This window comes from Microcebus murinus, chromosome 7, assembly GCF_040939455.1.
Source record: "Microcebus murinus isolate Inina chromosome 7, M.murinus_Inina_mat1.0, whole genome shotgun sequence".
Taxonomy (NCBI): domain Eukaryota; kingdom Metazoa; phylum Chordata; class Mammalia; order Primates; family Cheirogaleidae; genus Microcebus; species Microcebus murinus.
Genome location: NC_134110.1, coordinates 28,347,160 through 28,363,299, shown reverse-complemented (window position 1 = coordinate 28,363,299; position 16,140 = coordinate 28,347,160). Strand labels below are relative to the sequence as shown.

The window sequence follows — 16,140 nt, the reverse complement described above, 5'->3', positions numbered from 1 at the left end:
TGGCCCTCAAAGCCCTGAATTCAACATCTGAAAGGACTTATATCTGATTAACCCCGTCAGAGCATCCCATGTAAGTGATTTCAAATAAGTAAAATTTATTTACGTGCAAAACTTTAAAGTTTAAATCTGTTTAAAGGAAATCTCTCCACGAGCGTGTTATACCTTCTGCTCTATTATAAGCTTCATATAGTACCATAAACTTTTTTGGCTGACTCAAATTCCACCCACTTAACTAGGATCTCCGAGTAGCCCAGGAACAGTAAGTTCCCACTTGCCCTTGAACTGACTGGGAAAGTGCTGGGGACAGGCAGGTGCACAGGCACACTACCAGAGTGATTTTCAAACTTGGCCTGAGACCCTAAGATTCAGCACAAGTTCTTTTGGAGCCTGTGGGGATTGGGAAGAACTGTTGGCTGCTCCTGCTGAGGCTCTGGGCCTTCCAATTACCTATGATGGATTTATCATTCCCTTATTTATCTGTTCCATATGGTCATACCCAACACAAGTGTTCCCAACAATATTCTTGTTAGGTTTTTGTTTTTTAATTTATAAGAAGCCAATCACTCCTATATGTCCACTTAGGTGTTGAACCGTAAGATGTGCAACATTTGGGGGATGGACACGCTTGAAGCTCTTACTTGAGGGGGGAATGGGCAATATATGTAACCTTAACACTTGTACCCCCATAATATGCTAAAATAAAAAAAATTTAAAAAAAAGAAGCAGCCAATCATGCTGTACATCATCTTCTGGGACCTTTATTTTTTTAATTGAGGTAACATTTACATAACAAAATATTAACCATTTTTAACTGTACAATTCACAAAGTTGGGCTGGAACTTACTTTGTCACATGATATTATATGGCTAAGCTTCATTCATATTGTTGCATGTACCTACACTTTATTTTGACTTGTGCAACATTCCCAAGTGACTGAACTGTCATGGGTTAGTCTATGAACATTCTTGCATTTCTAGCCTAGTACAGAAACTACAACTAGAGTTATTCAAAGATTGAACCTGAAGTGGAACAGCAGGATGGTAGGGTATGTACTGTCTTGATTTTCAAGTCACTAAAAGCTGTTTTCCCAAATGGTTTTACCAATTTACATCCTCCCTTGCAGCGTAGATGAGACCCTGTCAGATCCACAACCTTTCCAGCTATTGGTACTGTCAGACAACTTACTTTTTGCCAACTGGAGATAGAATTTCATTGTGGTCTAGATATGCATTTCCCTGATCAATGATGTCAACAGCACCTTCTATGATTACTGGCCAAACTTGTTTTCTTGTTTACGAAAATGCCTTCATGTCTCTCGCACATTAATTACTGAGTTATATGCAATCTTCATACTGATTAGAATTCCTCACACCACTCTGTTGATTGTGTTACAAGTATTTTCTCCCGTTCTGCACCTTTTTTAGTGTAATTTTTTTTAGTATATTTAATCTTAATGAAGTAAAATTTGCCATCCTATTTTAGCTAACACTTTGAAGATCTTAAGAAAATCTTCCTACCCCAGGACCAGAGACATATTCAAATATATTTTTCAGTAAACTTTTTAAAAGTTTGGCTTATAATGTTTTACTACATGTCCAACTCATGTGGATTTCTATGTACTGTTTGAGGTAGGATCCAATTGTGTTGTTGCTCTTCTTCCTACATGGATAGCCACATATCAAATCAGTGCTTCCCCCCCCCCCCAATGACATGTCATGACACCTCTTTGAGGTCATCCTACTTGAGACAGTTATGACCAACTATGTTCACTGCAAGCTGGCTTACTGAGGTGTCTGAAGAAATAAAGACTCAATTATATCTGAGGCTTATTCAACAATATGAATAGACTTTCTAGCAGACAGCACAGAAGAACAATCTCTGTTCAAAATCCTCACAGAAATGGAAATTTATACCCAATTATATTGATGAATCCTGGCACTTTAGCATTTTAACATTAAGATCATACTTGTCAGAATTAAAGCCAGATCCTAGCACTTTGGGAGGCCAAAGCGGGAGGATCTGCTTGAGGCCACAAGTTTGGGACCAGCCTGAGCAAGACCCTGTCTCTAAAAACAATAGAAAAATTAGCTGGGTGTGGTGCCTATAGTCCCAGTTTCCAGGAGGCTGAGGCAGGAGGATCATTTGAGCCCAGGAGTTTGAGGCTGAAGTGAGCTATGATGATGCTACTCTACTCTAGTCTGAGAGACAGAGCAAGACTGTCTCAAATAAAATAATAAAATAAAATAAAATAAAGCCAGAACTACAGTTGCACTAACATAGCCATCTATCAACTGAGAAGATGACTGCAAATGAGAGAAAAAAATATATAATGTTCTACATCTTGTAGTTACGTACCTAAAAAAGAAGTAGAGAAGAAACGGCTGAGTGCACAGATTCCATTTTCCACTCTGCCACCCATTTAAGTCATATGACCTCTGGGGAAAGGTATTAAGCCTCTCTAAACCACAGTTTTCTCACAAGTAAAATGGCAAAAGGAGAGTACCTACTTATCAAACTATCACAATATGAACTAATTTTTGATAAAATATCTCAAGTGCTTAGTGCTATGTCTCACACATAGTAAGCAACATGTGTTAATATGGTAATACTGTTATTATTAATAACTTAAACTAATACTCTTTGGTTCCTAGTTAAATAAAAGTTTATACACCATTACATTCCTTTGTCTTTTGGTTTATTTTATAATTACATTATCAATACATTCATTTATTTAGTTTTCATTCAAATACTTTTTATTGAGTATGTATTATATACCAGGCACAACTAGAAACAGGAATAGAACAATGAATAAGATAAAGTCCCTGAGGGAGAAAGATAAGTACATATATGATTATCAGTCCTGACAAGTCTATGAAGAGCACTGGGTAGGCAAGAGCTCTTTAGACAGACAACCAGGAATGCCATAGTGAAGTGGTGACCACTCAGCATGTGGCTGGAAGGAGGGGAGGTTCAAGCCATGCTTGGAAAGGACAACAGAATCACACCATGTTCAAAGGACCCACTAAGCAACATGCGTGGGTGTTCACGTTGAGAAGGTCATGGGGACTAGAGTCCAGTAAGTGAAAAGTTGTAAAAGATAAAGGCAAAATGGGAAATGAGACAAAGGAAGCATTAGTTAAGATGGAGGGCTATACAATTCAATAAGTAACAAAGTTGGAAATCAACCAATCAGATCCTAAGTATTTATGAAAATAATCCTAAAATATATTAGTTTAATGGAAAACTGAAATTTCAAAAAGACCAATGTCACTACAATAGATGAAGGAGAGAAGAAAAGGAGGACTGGGATATAATCAGAAACTCTGAGGTTTGCTCTGGCTATGATGAGGAGCTATGAGAAGTTTCTGAGCCCACATGATTTACACATTAATTGGATGGCTTACACTCTAGGAGATCCATCAGCAAATCCCAGCAGCTCTGCCTTAAAAACATATCCCTGGAGAAGCAGCCATACATCCCTGGACATCACCACTTCCATTGCTACTCCCCTGCTCCACCAGCGCTTATGATCTTTGCCTGGGTTATTACAATACTTGTTTATCAGGTTCCCTGTGTTCACTCAATTAAATATGTGAATTTAGTGCCAAAGGCAGGTCTAAGGAGAGTAGACAGAGAAGAAAAGAGGTTACTGGAGCATTCAAAAACATAAAGGCTAAGCAGGAGAAACTATGAACGGTCAATGGAGCAGGAGGAAAACCAAGAACACTCTGGTATCCAGAAAGCTAAGCGAAGAATACTTACTAAATGCATGGTGAAATGAACCTTTTGTAATATAATGGCCCCCTATATCCCTAATTAAGCTTTAAAAAAATGTTTTAAAGACTTTTTTCATCCAGAGTAAGTATCTCTTATGAAACAAAAAAAATAGACTTTTTTCATAGGATATTAATAGGGCAGGATATTAATACCAGTCTTTTCTCTCCCAGGTTATCATTTGCCTGGTATACTTTGTTCCTTTTCTATACTTATGTTTTACATGTGAAAGTTCTTCAAATTAAAAATCAGTTCTAGGCCGGGCGTGGTGGCTCACGCCTGTAATCCTAGCACTTTGGGAGGCCTGTCTTGTTCTCTAGTACAATATTTTACTAAAACCTGCCAAAGTGTCCACTTAAGTTTATTAACTCTGGGATTTTGTTAATCCTGTATTTGAGGGCTCATGTCATTCATTGATTCTACAATATTCTCAACCATAATCTCTTGGGATTATTTTCTTTTCCCCATTTTCATTTTCATCTGGAGTTTCTATTAGAAATGAGTTGACCTTTTCATTCATCATGTTACATACACTTGCTTTCAATTTTCTATCTGTTCATCTCTCTAAGCTATGTTTTAGGCAATTTTCTCCAATCCACCTTCTTGTTTAATAATTTTTCAGTTATGTCTAATCTGCTATTTTACCTATCCTATGATTTCTAGAACTTCTATTTCTAGAACTTCTAGATATATACACATCTGCTTGGTTACTCTTGATATTCTCCTGTTTCCTGCTCACACTTTAAATTCCTCCCTTTTTAAACATACAGAACAATCAGTATTTGCCCTCATATTCTTTAAAGTACCATACGTCAGTTGTATTTCCATCACATTTTCTGTCATCACCTCCACTTACTATCCATACAACTTTCACTAATCTTAAAAGCCTGGCTATATTCTCCGAGTTTTTATGACATTATTCCTATATGATAGGCATGCTGACTTTAAAAACCAGTACCATGTAGTCAGACAGCTAAAGTCAAATAAAAATAGTGTCATAAATTATTTATGTGGGCTGGGCATGGTGGCTCACAGCTGTAATCCTAGCACTCTGGGAGGCCGAGGCAAGCGGATGCATGAGGTCAGGAGTTCGAGACACACCTGAGCAAGAGAGAGACCACATCTCTACTAAAAAATAAAAAAAATTAGCCAGGCATGGTGGCGAACGCTTGTAGTCCCAGCTACTTGGGAGGCTGAGGCAGGAGGATCACTTGAGCCCATGAGTTTGAGGTTGCTGTGAGCCAGGCTGATGCCACGGCACTCTAACCCTAGCAACAGAATGAGACCCTGTCTCAAACCGAAACAAAAAAACAAATCATTTATGTGACTGAAAGTTTATTAATTTTGCTACGCCTCTGTTTTCACCTGTGAAACACAGACTATAACAGTCTCTAACTCATAAGGTTTGGAAAGAGTTAAATGAAACCTATATTTGCAAGTCTCTCTTATAAATAGCTTATAGCTAGCATAAAGTCTGGCTTTTAGCAGCAACTCATGAGGATAATACATCTGTGTCATCAGCAGCATCTTGACTCTTCTTCAAGCAAGGTCAGTTTATGAGAAGGTCTATCTAACTCAGCCTTAATTTTTTTTACTTTTGAAGATATAGGTATTATATAAAATAATACCTATTCAACTTTTCTTGAAATATAGCAAAATAAATTGGCTTAAAAGAACAAAAACAAAACTAATATACTCAGAGATTTACATTTAATAAATATTTTATTGAGCACTAAGAATATCATTATCATGACATTTATTGCTGGCATGTCTATATAAACTGAGAAGATACAAGAATTGTGTTAAATATTAGCCAAGTGTGGTAGCACACACCTGTAGTCCCAGCTACTCAGAAGGCTGAGGCAGGGGATACTTGAGCTCAGGAGTTTGAGGTTACAGTGAGCTAAGCTATAATCATGCCACTGCACGCTAGCCTGGGAAACAAGAGTGAGACCCTGTCTTTAACTACTTTGGTACCAGTGTCGACTATAGTCAATAGCCCAGATGAACGCACACAACGACTTTAGCCAACAGGCATGATATGACTTTTCTAATTTTTCATTTATCAAAATAAAATTGTGAACATTTAAAAATAACGTAATGGAAACATATATGTATGTGTTACCTATTCTGATTTACATTACAAGTAAAGCTGCCTGTAAAGTAAAACAAGCTTTCAGTGCTTTAAAGCTTTCCTCATCACAAAGGAGCAAAACAGATTCGTTGTCAATGTACAGCACAAACTATTGTGTGGACTGTGAGTGCCGGCTGTGGGCAAGGTTTCGCGGCCAGTGAGCTCGGTACCGAAGTGGTTTAAAAAAAAAAGAATTATATTAAATAAAAATTCCTGCAGGTATTTTTATCTAAATTTTAGATTTTTTTTTTTTTTTTGAGACAGAGTCTCACTCTGCTGTCCCTCAAGTGCTGTAGCATCAACCTACCTCATAGCAACCTCAAACTCCTGGGCTCAAGCGAACCTCCTGCCTCAGCCTCTCAAGTAGCTGAGACTACTATAGGCACACCACACCTGGCTAATTTTGTCTATTTTTAGTAGAGATTGGGTCTCGCTCTTGCTCAGGCTGGTCTCAAACTCCTGAGCTCAAGCTATCATCCCGTCTTAGCCTCCCAGAATGCTAGAATTATAGGCATGAGCCACTGTACCCAGACTCTAACGTTTACATATTCTTACATTTTAAATACTTAACTAACTATGGATCCTCTCTAGCCATTGGTATAAACCAACCAAACTGAATTCTCAAAGAATATTTTGTTAGCTTGGTTCTATCTATCTGATAAATTTGAAAATGCAACTATATTTCTTCAATGAACTCTGTAAATCAGACATTTTGTTCAATTTAGGATTTGTTTACCTAAACATGTTGGTTTTACTTTAAAAATGTCTATCCTCATCAATCTAGAGTCTTGAAATATAAGTTACTGACAATCTGAATGTACTCTTCAATCTATAATTATCTTTATTCCTGCAGCATTTTCTATAAAAATAAGAACACCAGTGGAGGAAGCCTATTTTTACAAGTTACCCCATTCTCAAAAGTATTTTAGATGTACGGCTTTCTACTTACATCTTGATTTATTTAATAATGAAAAAAATTATTAGGGAGAAAACCAGGAGGAAAGGACACTTACAGGGAATTTTTTCTTTTTTATTGTAGACAGGGTCCCATTTTCTTGCCTGGGCTGGAGTGCAGGTAGTGTGTTATAAGTCACTGCAGCTCAAACTCCTGGGCTCAAGTGATGTTCCTGACTCAGTCTCTTAAACAGGTGGGATTATAGGTATGTGCCACCACACTCAGCTGATTTTTAAAATTTTTGTAGAGACAGGGGTCGTGCTATATTGCCTGGGCTGATCTCCAACTCCTGGCTCAAGCTCTCCTCCTGCCTCACTCCCAAATGCTGGGATTATAGATGTGAGCCATTATGCGCAGCCAACAATTATAAGGAATTCTTTTTTTTTTGGACAGAGTCTTGCTTTGTTGTCCAGGCTAGAGTGAGTGCCGTGGCGTCAGCCTAGCTCACAGCAACCTCAAACTCCTGGGCTCGAGCGATCCTTCTGCCTCAGCCTCCCGAGTAGCTGGGACTACAGGCATGAGCCACCATGCCCGGCTAATTTTATATATATATATATCAGTTGGCCAATTAATTTCTTTCTATTTATAGTAGAGACGGGGTCTCGCTCTTGCTCAGGCTGGTTTTTGAACTCCTGACCTTGAGCAATCCGCCGGGCTTAGGCCTCCCAAGAGCTAGGATTACAGGCGTGAGCCACTGCGCCCGGCCTAAGGAATTCTTTTAATTCACCTTGAAATAATTTCAGTTTCCCTAATGTTTCAGTAGGAGTTACTAAGAGATCACTTCCTAATAATTTTAATATTGCATTTGAATATCATATATATACCCACTCTTTGTAGGTGAATTCTAGATTATTGGGCACAATAAAACAAGTCATGTAACCCACTTATATGGTAATTAGGTGTGGTCTCCTCATAGACACATCAGGTCCTGCTACATTAAAGGAGGACAAAAGATGAGAAAGTAAAAAGATTTGGGGCTTGAGTTCTATTTAGAGCAAACATTGAAACAAAACAACACTGATGAGAAATGTAACTAGCAAAAGACCATTATAGTCGACTGAAATCAGATGGCTCAAGGAATGTAAAGTTAATCATCCCCAAAAGCCAGACTAAAGGGAAGTCTGGAAGAGATGACTGGTTAATAATTACTAACCAATTATACAGAAGTTGTAATGACAAGCGGTGTGAAAAGCATACACATTCATTCTCTTATGTTTTTAATACATGTAACAAATCAAGTGTGCATCACACCAAAGTAGGTTTGCATCTTACTTCCACTCTTCTGGTGGGTGGGCAAGCTCATACTTCTCCCTCACACTGGAGACGCCCATATCCACGTGAAGCCAGTGAACCTCCTCTGACCGCAGATGACTGAGGCGGAATCCGTAGCAGGCCACATGCTTCACTTTGTGACTGTCCACTATCTTCTGAATGATGCCCTAAAACATACCCCCCACAAAAATGACTGTTATAAACTGGGAAAAAAAAAACCCTATATGCTAAAAAATAATGCAGTGTTCATTTCTTTGAGTACATTATCAGAAATCTTTGGTAAAAGTAGCAAATTAAATAAATTACTTAGGAATCTTTGTTTCTCAAACAGTAGTTTTATGAACAAGGAAAAGTTCTGAAAAATACAAAATATACTCTTCTCCCTTTAATAATAAACAAGGCATGTAAACTTAAAAATGCATTTCTGCAACTCTACCATTATCACTGCCCAAACCTGTCAAAGTGTGCCAGCTACCCTTCAGTTACTGCTATCTAAGGACTAGACCCAAGGAAGGGATTATACTTTCTGATCCAAGGAGATCATATTCTTCAAGATCAGGCTGTAACATTAATATCAATTTTTAAAAAACACATTCAGGAACTTACAATTAAGACTATGTTCTCTTGATGTTGAAGATATATATGAAAAGTTCTTTGAATTTGGACCTAATCAGTTTGTTACTTGTTCTCTATAAATTAATATGTAGCAATCTAAAATACTTCCCCAAATCTAATGCTTTAGTTCAGAGAAGAAGGTAACCTTTGAATGAAGTCATCAGAGAAGGTTCCTTAAGAAGATAAAATTTCTCCTGGGCTGTGGACAGATAAGCATTAGAACAAACTCTTCCCTTTACCTGCCTAGGTATGAAGGCTGGGTAAAAGTATGTTTGCAAACAGGTAGCATGTACAGAAGACTCACTTGAGAATGTGATGGAACGCCTGCTGCTCTTTACATTAGGTTATACAAATCACAACCACCCTAATCTTCTTAATCTTTTAGGTGATTAAGAAAAGTTTTTTTAAATGATGCTGACATTAAAATGAAAATGTCTATGAAAGAAAATCATCACTGGTTTTTAAGAGTTAGTAATTAATTAAAGCTATAATATAACTTATAATGTAAGAACATCTTAAGAGTTCCTGCACTGGCCGGATGCAGTGGCTCATGCCTGTAATCCTAGCACTTTGGAAGGCTGAGGCCAGAGGACTGCTTGAGCATAGGAATTTGAGGCTGCAGTGAGCTATGATTGTGTCACTGCACTCTAGCCTGGGCAACAGAGCAAGACCCTGTCTAAAAGAGAAGTTCTGGCACTAACCAAATATTTCTTTATTATGGCACAATGCTGTTGATAATATGATAAAGGATATTCCCAGACCTTTCCACAAGATAAATTATAACACGTACCATATATAAAAAGTGTCAGAAACCCATTATGTGCACACTAAGGACATGTGCTGCTGTGTTGTGCTTGTGGTACCAGTACTTTATGGGGCAGATCTCCCAGGGCACTGAGTGGTTGAAGTGGTACCATCACACTCCCTTTAAGAGGACTCAATTCCAGGTACAAAGCTGTATATCAACCAAGGGAAGTGGCAGAGAGGAGAACAGAGGGAGGGACAGAAGAAGGTAGTAAACATGGATTCAGAGGGAAAGTACGAGCAAAGGATCAGGCTTGGCAGAGTCAAAGACAGCTTGGAAAGAAGATGAATTCGCATCAGGACAGGACGGATCTTTGCAGCTTATAGACTTCTATGCAGAAATGAGACATACATACAATGTCCTCTCTGGCTTTTTTGATCCAAGACCTAGAATTCCTGACAGAACCACTGTAAATGACAATACCCTACACAAGAGTATCCAGATGGAGCCAAATCCAGCCCAAGTTCCAGTCTCCTAATATTGTGTTCTGGGGTGGGGGATTTGTCTAGAAGAAAGAGTATCTTTTAATAATTCTCTAAAAGGCGATTTCTGCAGTTTCTCCTTGCCCACACAAATCCCTGAGCAACAAAGGACAGGAGCTGGCATCTCTATGAAACTCCCACAAAAGTACCTTTGTTTCCCTGTTCTAGCTCTGCCAGTTCAATATCCAGTGCACACCAACACTAGTTATTCTTGGTAAAGAATAGGCTGACTATATCTCCTTATCCATAGCTCATTGCTACAACTGACTGAAGAGCAAACTCTCTCCTGTCAGAGCTGTAATCCATGTCTACAGCCATGTCTAATCATCTGTCTCTATTCATGCGATCTATCCTTCCATGTCCACATGCCGAGTGTAAGGTAGTACAGGGCACAAATCATTTCTTACACTTGTATTAGTCGCTATTCGCACTCTAGGAGAAATCCCACCTTCTCTGGGTACCTTCCCTGATGACCCCATGAAAAGGTCACCTTCATCTCCTCCGAACCCACAGGGAACATAGAGGAGAACCCTGGCAGCAAACCTGCCTCAATTAGACAGGCTTAGCCTAGAACTATGGTGTTTATTAGGGGAAAAGTAGGTTTCTAGTCTTGGAGTTTTAGGGAATACATAGAATTTTAGTCCATTCACCCCATCACACTCCCTGAAGAGACCCAGGGTGATTTCAAGTCTGGGTTTGATAACAAAGCGCTCCCATATATTAGTACCTTATGACTAAACCAGGTTTCAACTTTCCCTCCCCACTAAACAATGAAAAACAATAAAAACATAGAAATTTCCTTTTCTTATATAGGTCATTAAGTATGAAATGTCCAATTTCCTTTAATACTAAGTTTGACAGTTGATATCTCTGACATTTCACTCTGACACTACTTGTTTTATTTTCTATTGTGAAGGTATATCCTCTGTCTTTCAAACACATGTTTTGGCTTCTGATTACCTTTCACATTTTTTTAGAGCAATTTTTGTGAAACCATTCACAAAATTCGTGTTATTTTTGAATATCAGTTCCATCATAGAACCAGTGCAATGCAAACAGCTTGAAATATCATTGAAGTATTTGGGAAGGATGTGGCTAATGAACACACAATATATTGATGGTTTGAGAAGTTCCATTCAGGCGATTTTAATTTTGAAAGTGAGCCAGGTGGGTGACCTGAGTCCAAGATGGATAACGATGAGCTGAAGCTGTAGTGGAAGCAAATACATTGCAACCTGTGTATGAATTAGCAGCAAGGTTTCATTTTACTATTCCAACAATACTGGACTATTTGAAACAAATCAGCAAGGTAGAGAAGCTGGACAGATGGGTTCCACATAAATTAAAAGAGCATCAGAGAGAAATAGTCTTGAAGCTTGCCCTTCTTTGCTGTCATGATATAAATGCAAGCCATTTCTACAGTGTATCGTTACGTGTGATGAAAAATAAATTTTTTTTTGGCAATCACAAGCATTCACCACAATGGTCGGATAAAGATGAAGTGCCGAAAAAAAGTCCAAAACCGAATACTCATCAAAAAAAGCTAATGGTGTCTATTCAGTAGTCCAGCGCTGGTATTCTCCACTACAGCTTCATGAAACCTGGGGTCAACCGATGACAGAGGATGTCTATTGCAACCAACTGAACAAAATGATGAGGATGCTTGCAATTAAGAGCCAAGACAGGTCAGTAGAGACAGGCTAATCCTCCTATAAGACTACATGTTGAAAAAATAATGCTGCTCAAACTACAGAGGCTGGACTTGGAAACTCTCTGTCATCCACTGTATTCACCAGACCTTGCACCGACCGACTACCACTTCTCCCAGGCTTCAGACCTGGACTTCTTGCAAGGAAAAATACGTAATTCTCAACAAGCTGTGGAAATGCCTTTTGCGATTACATCACCACTTGCTCTCCAGGCTTCACTGCTGGCATAAACAAGCAACCGTTAAGATAGCAAAACTGTGTCAATATTTTAGGCACATACTTTGATTAATTGTACTGCTTCTTGTTTGAGATATAATAAACTAAACGTTTGGTTTGAAATCAGACATTTAATATTTAACGACCCCCCCCTCTTTTTTTTGCTTTTTCATTATGCTTCCATATTGAGTTCTATCCTATTTTTCAATCTCTAGCACCTTTATAAATTTCTCTGAGAGCATCAAACATGAATACACAAGATACTTAAATAATGTGGTGCTTAACACATATACTCAGTAACTTAAGTAATTTTGAGAACCAAATATTTGGTTCTGTTTAACTCAACAACTTGCAAACTATCAAATTGCATTTTGATAAATGCAATAAAACTGTATGTACCAAGTACACTTGACACACAATGTTAGTTAAATATTTAGTGAGGGATGCATATTCAACAAACACAATAATGCTACCCCATTTCCATATAAACATACACAAGTACATCTGTGTAGTACTTCTGGAATATATACATTTACATTAAAAGTGACGGTCTATAGGGAGATAACAGGCCTTGAGTTTATAATATGCCCCCCTAAAGGTAGCTGAATTAAATGTATATTTCTCTTTCTGGCTTTGATGACTCATGATAATCTGGTCCTGAAGAACACAAAACAGTATTTGGCTACTCTAAAACCTTTGCCTCTCCATTTATCTCATACCCCAGGTTTCAGAAATATACAATTTTCCTGACAAAATTCTCATAGTAGACATTCCTGGTAGAATAATTCTTTTAAGATTGAAAATAAAAGAAACCAATATTCACATCATGCTTATATTTTATCAGGAACATAGCAGTAAATATACATAGTCATTTTACCACCAACAAAGAGTAATTTTCTTGTTTTGGGGGAGAAAGGAAAGAGCAAATGCAAACAATACTGCCAATACTGCTTAGAACTTCCTTCTAGTTGTCACCCTACATATGTATGAGCACTGCACAGAAATAGACATGCTGGGTCAATATCTACTTAACTGAAACATTTTGATAAATGCAATAAAACTGTATGTACCAAGTACACTTGACACACAATGTTAGTTAATGTCATTCATCCACATTAATAATGAATAAAACTAATCTTAAATAATTATCAATTTGATGCCCCCCTCCAAACCCCAAGCATTTCAATGTTATGATAATTTACATTCCCAACTTTCCAATTTCCTAGTGAGATGAGGCTGTAATTTTGTTCATTTATAAAAGTTTTTATTTTATGATTTTGTTTGGTTCAATTTGGTCACTTATCTTTCAGATAGTACTTTGTACCCAAATGACCTTTACCAGTGTTAGAAATAGGTCATGTGACCCTTTCCTTCTTGTTCATTCTTTCATGAATGAATGTTTATCATTCACTGAATATCTAATGTGCCCAATACACACATGATATTAGTGACACAATGAGAGATAAGACCCAATCCTTAGCCCCAAAGTCTTAGAGTCTCATAGGAGAAAGACATGGTAATGAATATGTACAAATGAGTAATAACTGGTCTGTGGGAAAGGTAGAGGAGAGGGAGACAAAAGAGATATTTGCTATTTTTAGCTATCTTCTCACAATTTTCAGATTACTGTAAGAGATATCTGAAGCAACACATATTGTTAACACTGTTCATCTCATCATTTCCTCCTAAGAATAACCAAATATATTCATCAGTACCGATCCTTCTATAGTGTACAATATCTTTTTCTCAATGTGTTTCTTTTTCAGATACTCTTCATAGTTAGAAAACCAATGAATTTCTACCATTCTTCTCTGATCACAACCTGTACTGCTAAGAGCCTATTCATCACTGAGTTACTGGGAAAAAAAAATAAAATGAAAAAAAAAAAAAAAAAGATCCAAAAATTCAAATCCTATTCTCCACACATGTCCTCCTTCTCTTGGTTCAGTAGTAGACTAGGAGTCCTCCTAAAAGTACTCCATAACCAAGAATGCACTTTTGTCTCTTGATGGTCTGGTCCATAGTCACTGTTAATGACCCTATTGCCCAATTAGTTCCCTATTGCCGCTATGAAACTTAGAGGCTTAAAACACAATAAATGTATCATCTTTCAGGCTTGTAGATCTGAAATGGGTCTCAATGGGCTAAAATCAAGGTGTCAGCAGAGATGTGCTGCTTTCTGGAGGCTATAGGCATAACCTTTTTAATTTCCAGAGAAGCACCTGCATTCCTCGGCTCACAGTCCTCTTCCTCCATCTTCAGAGTCAGCAGTGCACCATCTGACCCTTCGGTAGTCACCTCCCTCTGACCACAGCCAGGAAAGGCTTGCTACTATTATGGACTCATGATCTCACCACCTCAAGGTCCTTAACTTTAATCACATCTTGGGAAGTCCCTTTGGCCAGGTTAAGTGGACACATGTACAGATTTTGGGGATTAGGATGTAGACATCTTTAGGTGCCTACCAAAATCACCATCTCTAAGGATCTTGTGATCAAGAATGCTTCTTTCTAATGCTCTACTATTACATGTTCTTCTTAACACAGCTTTTATTCTTTTTTTCTTAAGGTTTCTCTTTCTAGCTTTCTTCTTAGATGATACTTTCCATCCAGCAAAAGAATAGTTTAATTTTCTAAACTTTGTAGTCTTTTCTGGAACCAAAATTATTTGAATCGCTAACAATCTGTGTTCGAGCTTTTCAATGTACACTCACCTGCTCCTCTATCAGAGAGATTGCTTACATTTCTTACACAAAGGGTCGACTGACGACAACTAACAATGAACACTGGCAACCATGGGACTGTTCTGGGAAGTCCTGCAGGCCAAACTCAGGGAAACTGCCTGAAAGACTTCCTTCCCTATAGCTACCAGTCATTTTTGGCACAGGACAGCTCTGCTCACAGAACTCATAACATCCATAAACTCAGAGAATCCCAAATTGCTTGTGCATTTTCCCGCTCCCATTAGAAAGCCGATTTTAAATTGATCACAATGTTTACTGCTATTCTTCCTGCTACCAGCTTGATAACAATAATTAATATTAATCTAACCAAACACACCTACCTTTTAGCAAACTATATGAACTGAATTCATTTTATTTACTATTACAGGTTCAGACTGCCGACCATTCTCTAGTGGCTCATGAAGAGTACTGAGTGTGTGATATACTTAGAAAAGTTCAATGTACCAGTTAGTAAAATTGTAAGGTGTTGTGAATGTGACAAGAATATTGTCCACCAACTCAATTGCAATGCAATCTTTAGCAGCATTATCTATTTGTTCTAGACTTTGTAATTCCTTTTTTAAAAACACACTAGGAATGAAGGTTTGATAGAAACAATAATCAAGTGGGGTATGGCTATGGATAGGCATAATTTTAGACTATCAGTTCAATGTCTTGTGGGGTTATTTGTCTATTTAGGCTTTCTACATCTATATTTCTGTCAGGAATACTCCATTTCATCTGGGATATTATGTGGTCATTCAAATATTATCTAGTGAGTACATGCAGTGTGCCTGCTAGGCACTGTTTAAGATGCTGGTGACAATACTGTGAAGCAGAAAGGTCCCTGCTGTGACAGAGATTATCAAGAGGTGGAAGAAAACAGGTAATAAATAAGCAAACAAATCAAGAAACAAGAGAATCTCAATAATGATAAATAATCTTAAGAAAATATAGCAAAACTGGGTGATGGGAAAATAGAAGTAGTGGGAGATAAGGGAACATCCTCAGACTGAGAAACTGAGAGGCAAAGTGAGTGAGGGCAGTAGCAGGAAAAAGCATGAGAATGAGCAAGGAGCCACCAGATCTTGCAGGTCCTTGGAGGCCACAGAAGGAATTTGGCTTTTATTAAGAGAACAATGGGGAGCTCCTCATTTGGGGGAGGATTGAGCAAATTAATTTAGGGAGTTTGAGCAAATTACTGATTAGATATTTGGCATATTAGAAAAAAAGGAAGAAAAAGTGAGTGACCAGTAGGACAGAAGGTCACAGGGCATGATGGGGGAAAGAGATGGGTGGGTCTCTGGAAGGACTTGTAGATTGACTCTAATTGAGACCACATTCTGCATGGAAGAGTAAAATGCTCTGGCTTTCACCTAATCAGGATCATTCTGGCTGACTGGATCATTCTGGCTGACTGAGGGGAGGAAGCGGGGCAAGGGGATATCAGGAGACC

The 16,140-nt window shown here is 38.1% G+C and overlaps 1 protein-coding gene across 22 annotated transcripts in view; it reads right to left on the bottom strand.

Moving 5' to 3' along the window:
- PTK2 (protein tyrosine kinase 2) overlaps positions 1-16,140 on the bottom strand; it is a 271,799-nt gene that overhangs the window by 165,589 nt on the left and 90,070 nt on the right. For 17 of the 22 annotated variants that reach the window (XM_076004982.1, XM_076004986.1, XM_076004987.1 and 14 more), the window contains one exon: positions 8,136-8,302. The exons of 4 other annotated variants lie outside the window; for them this stretch is intronic. In XM_076004982.1, coding sequence (XP_075861097.1) covers positions 8,136-8,302 — 167 coding nt within the window. Of the gene's footprint in view, positions 1-8,135; positions 8,303-10,997; positions 11,966-16,140 lie in introns of those variants that run through there. One more of the 22 variants, XM_076004992.1, reaches the window with a different exon arrangement.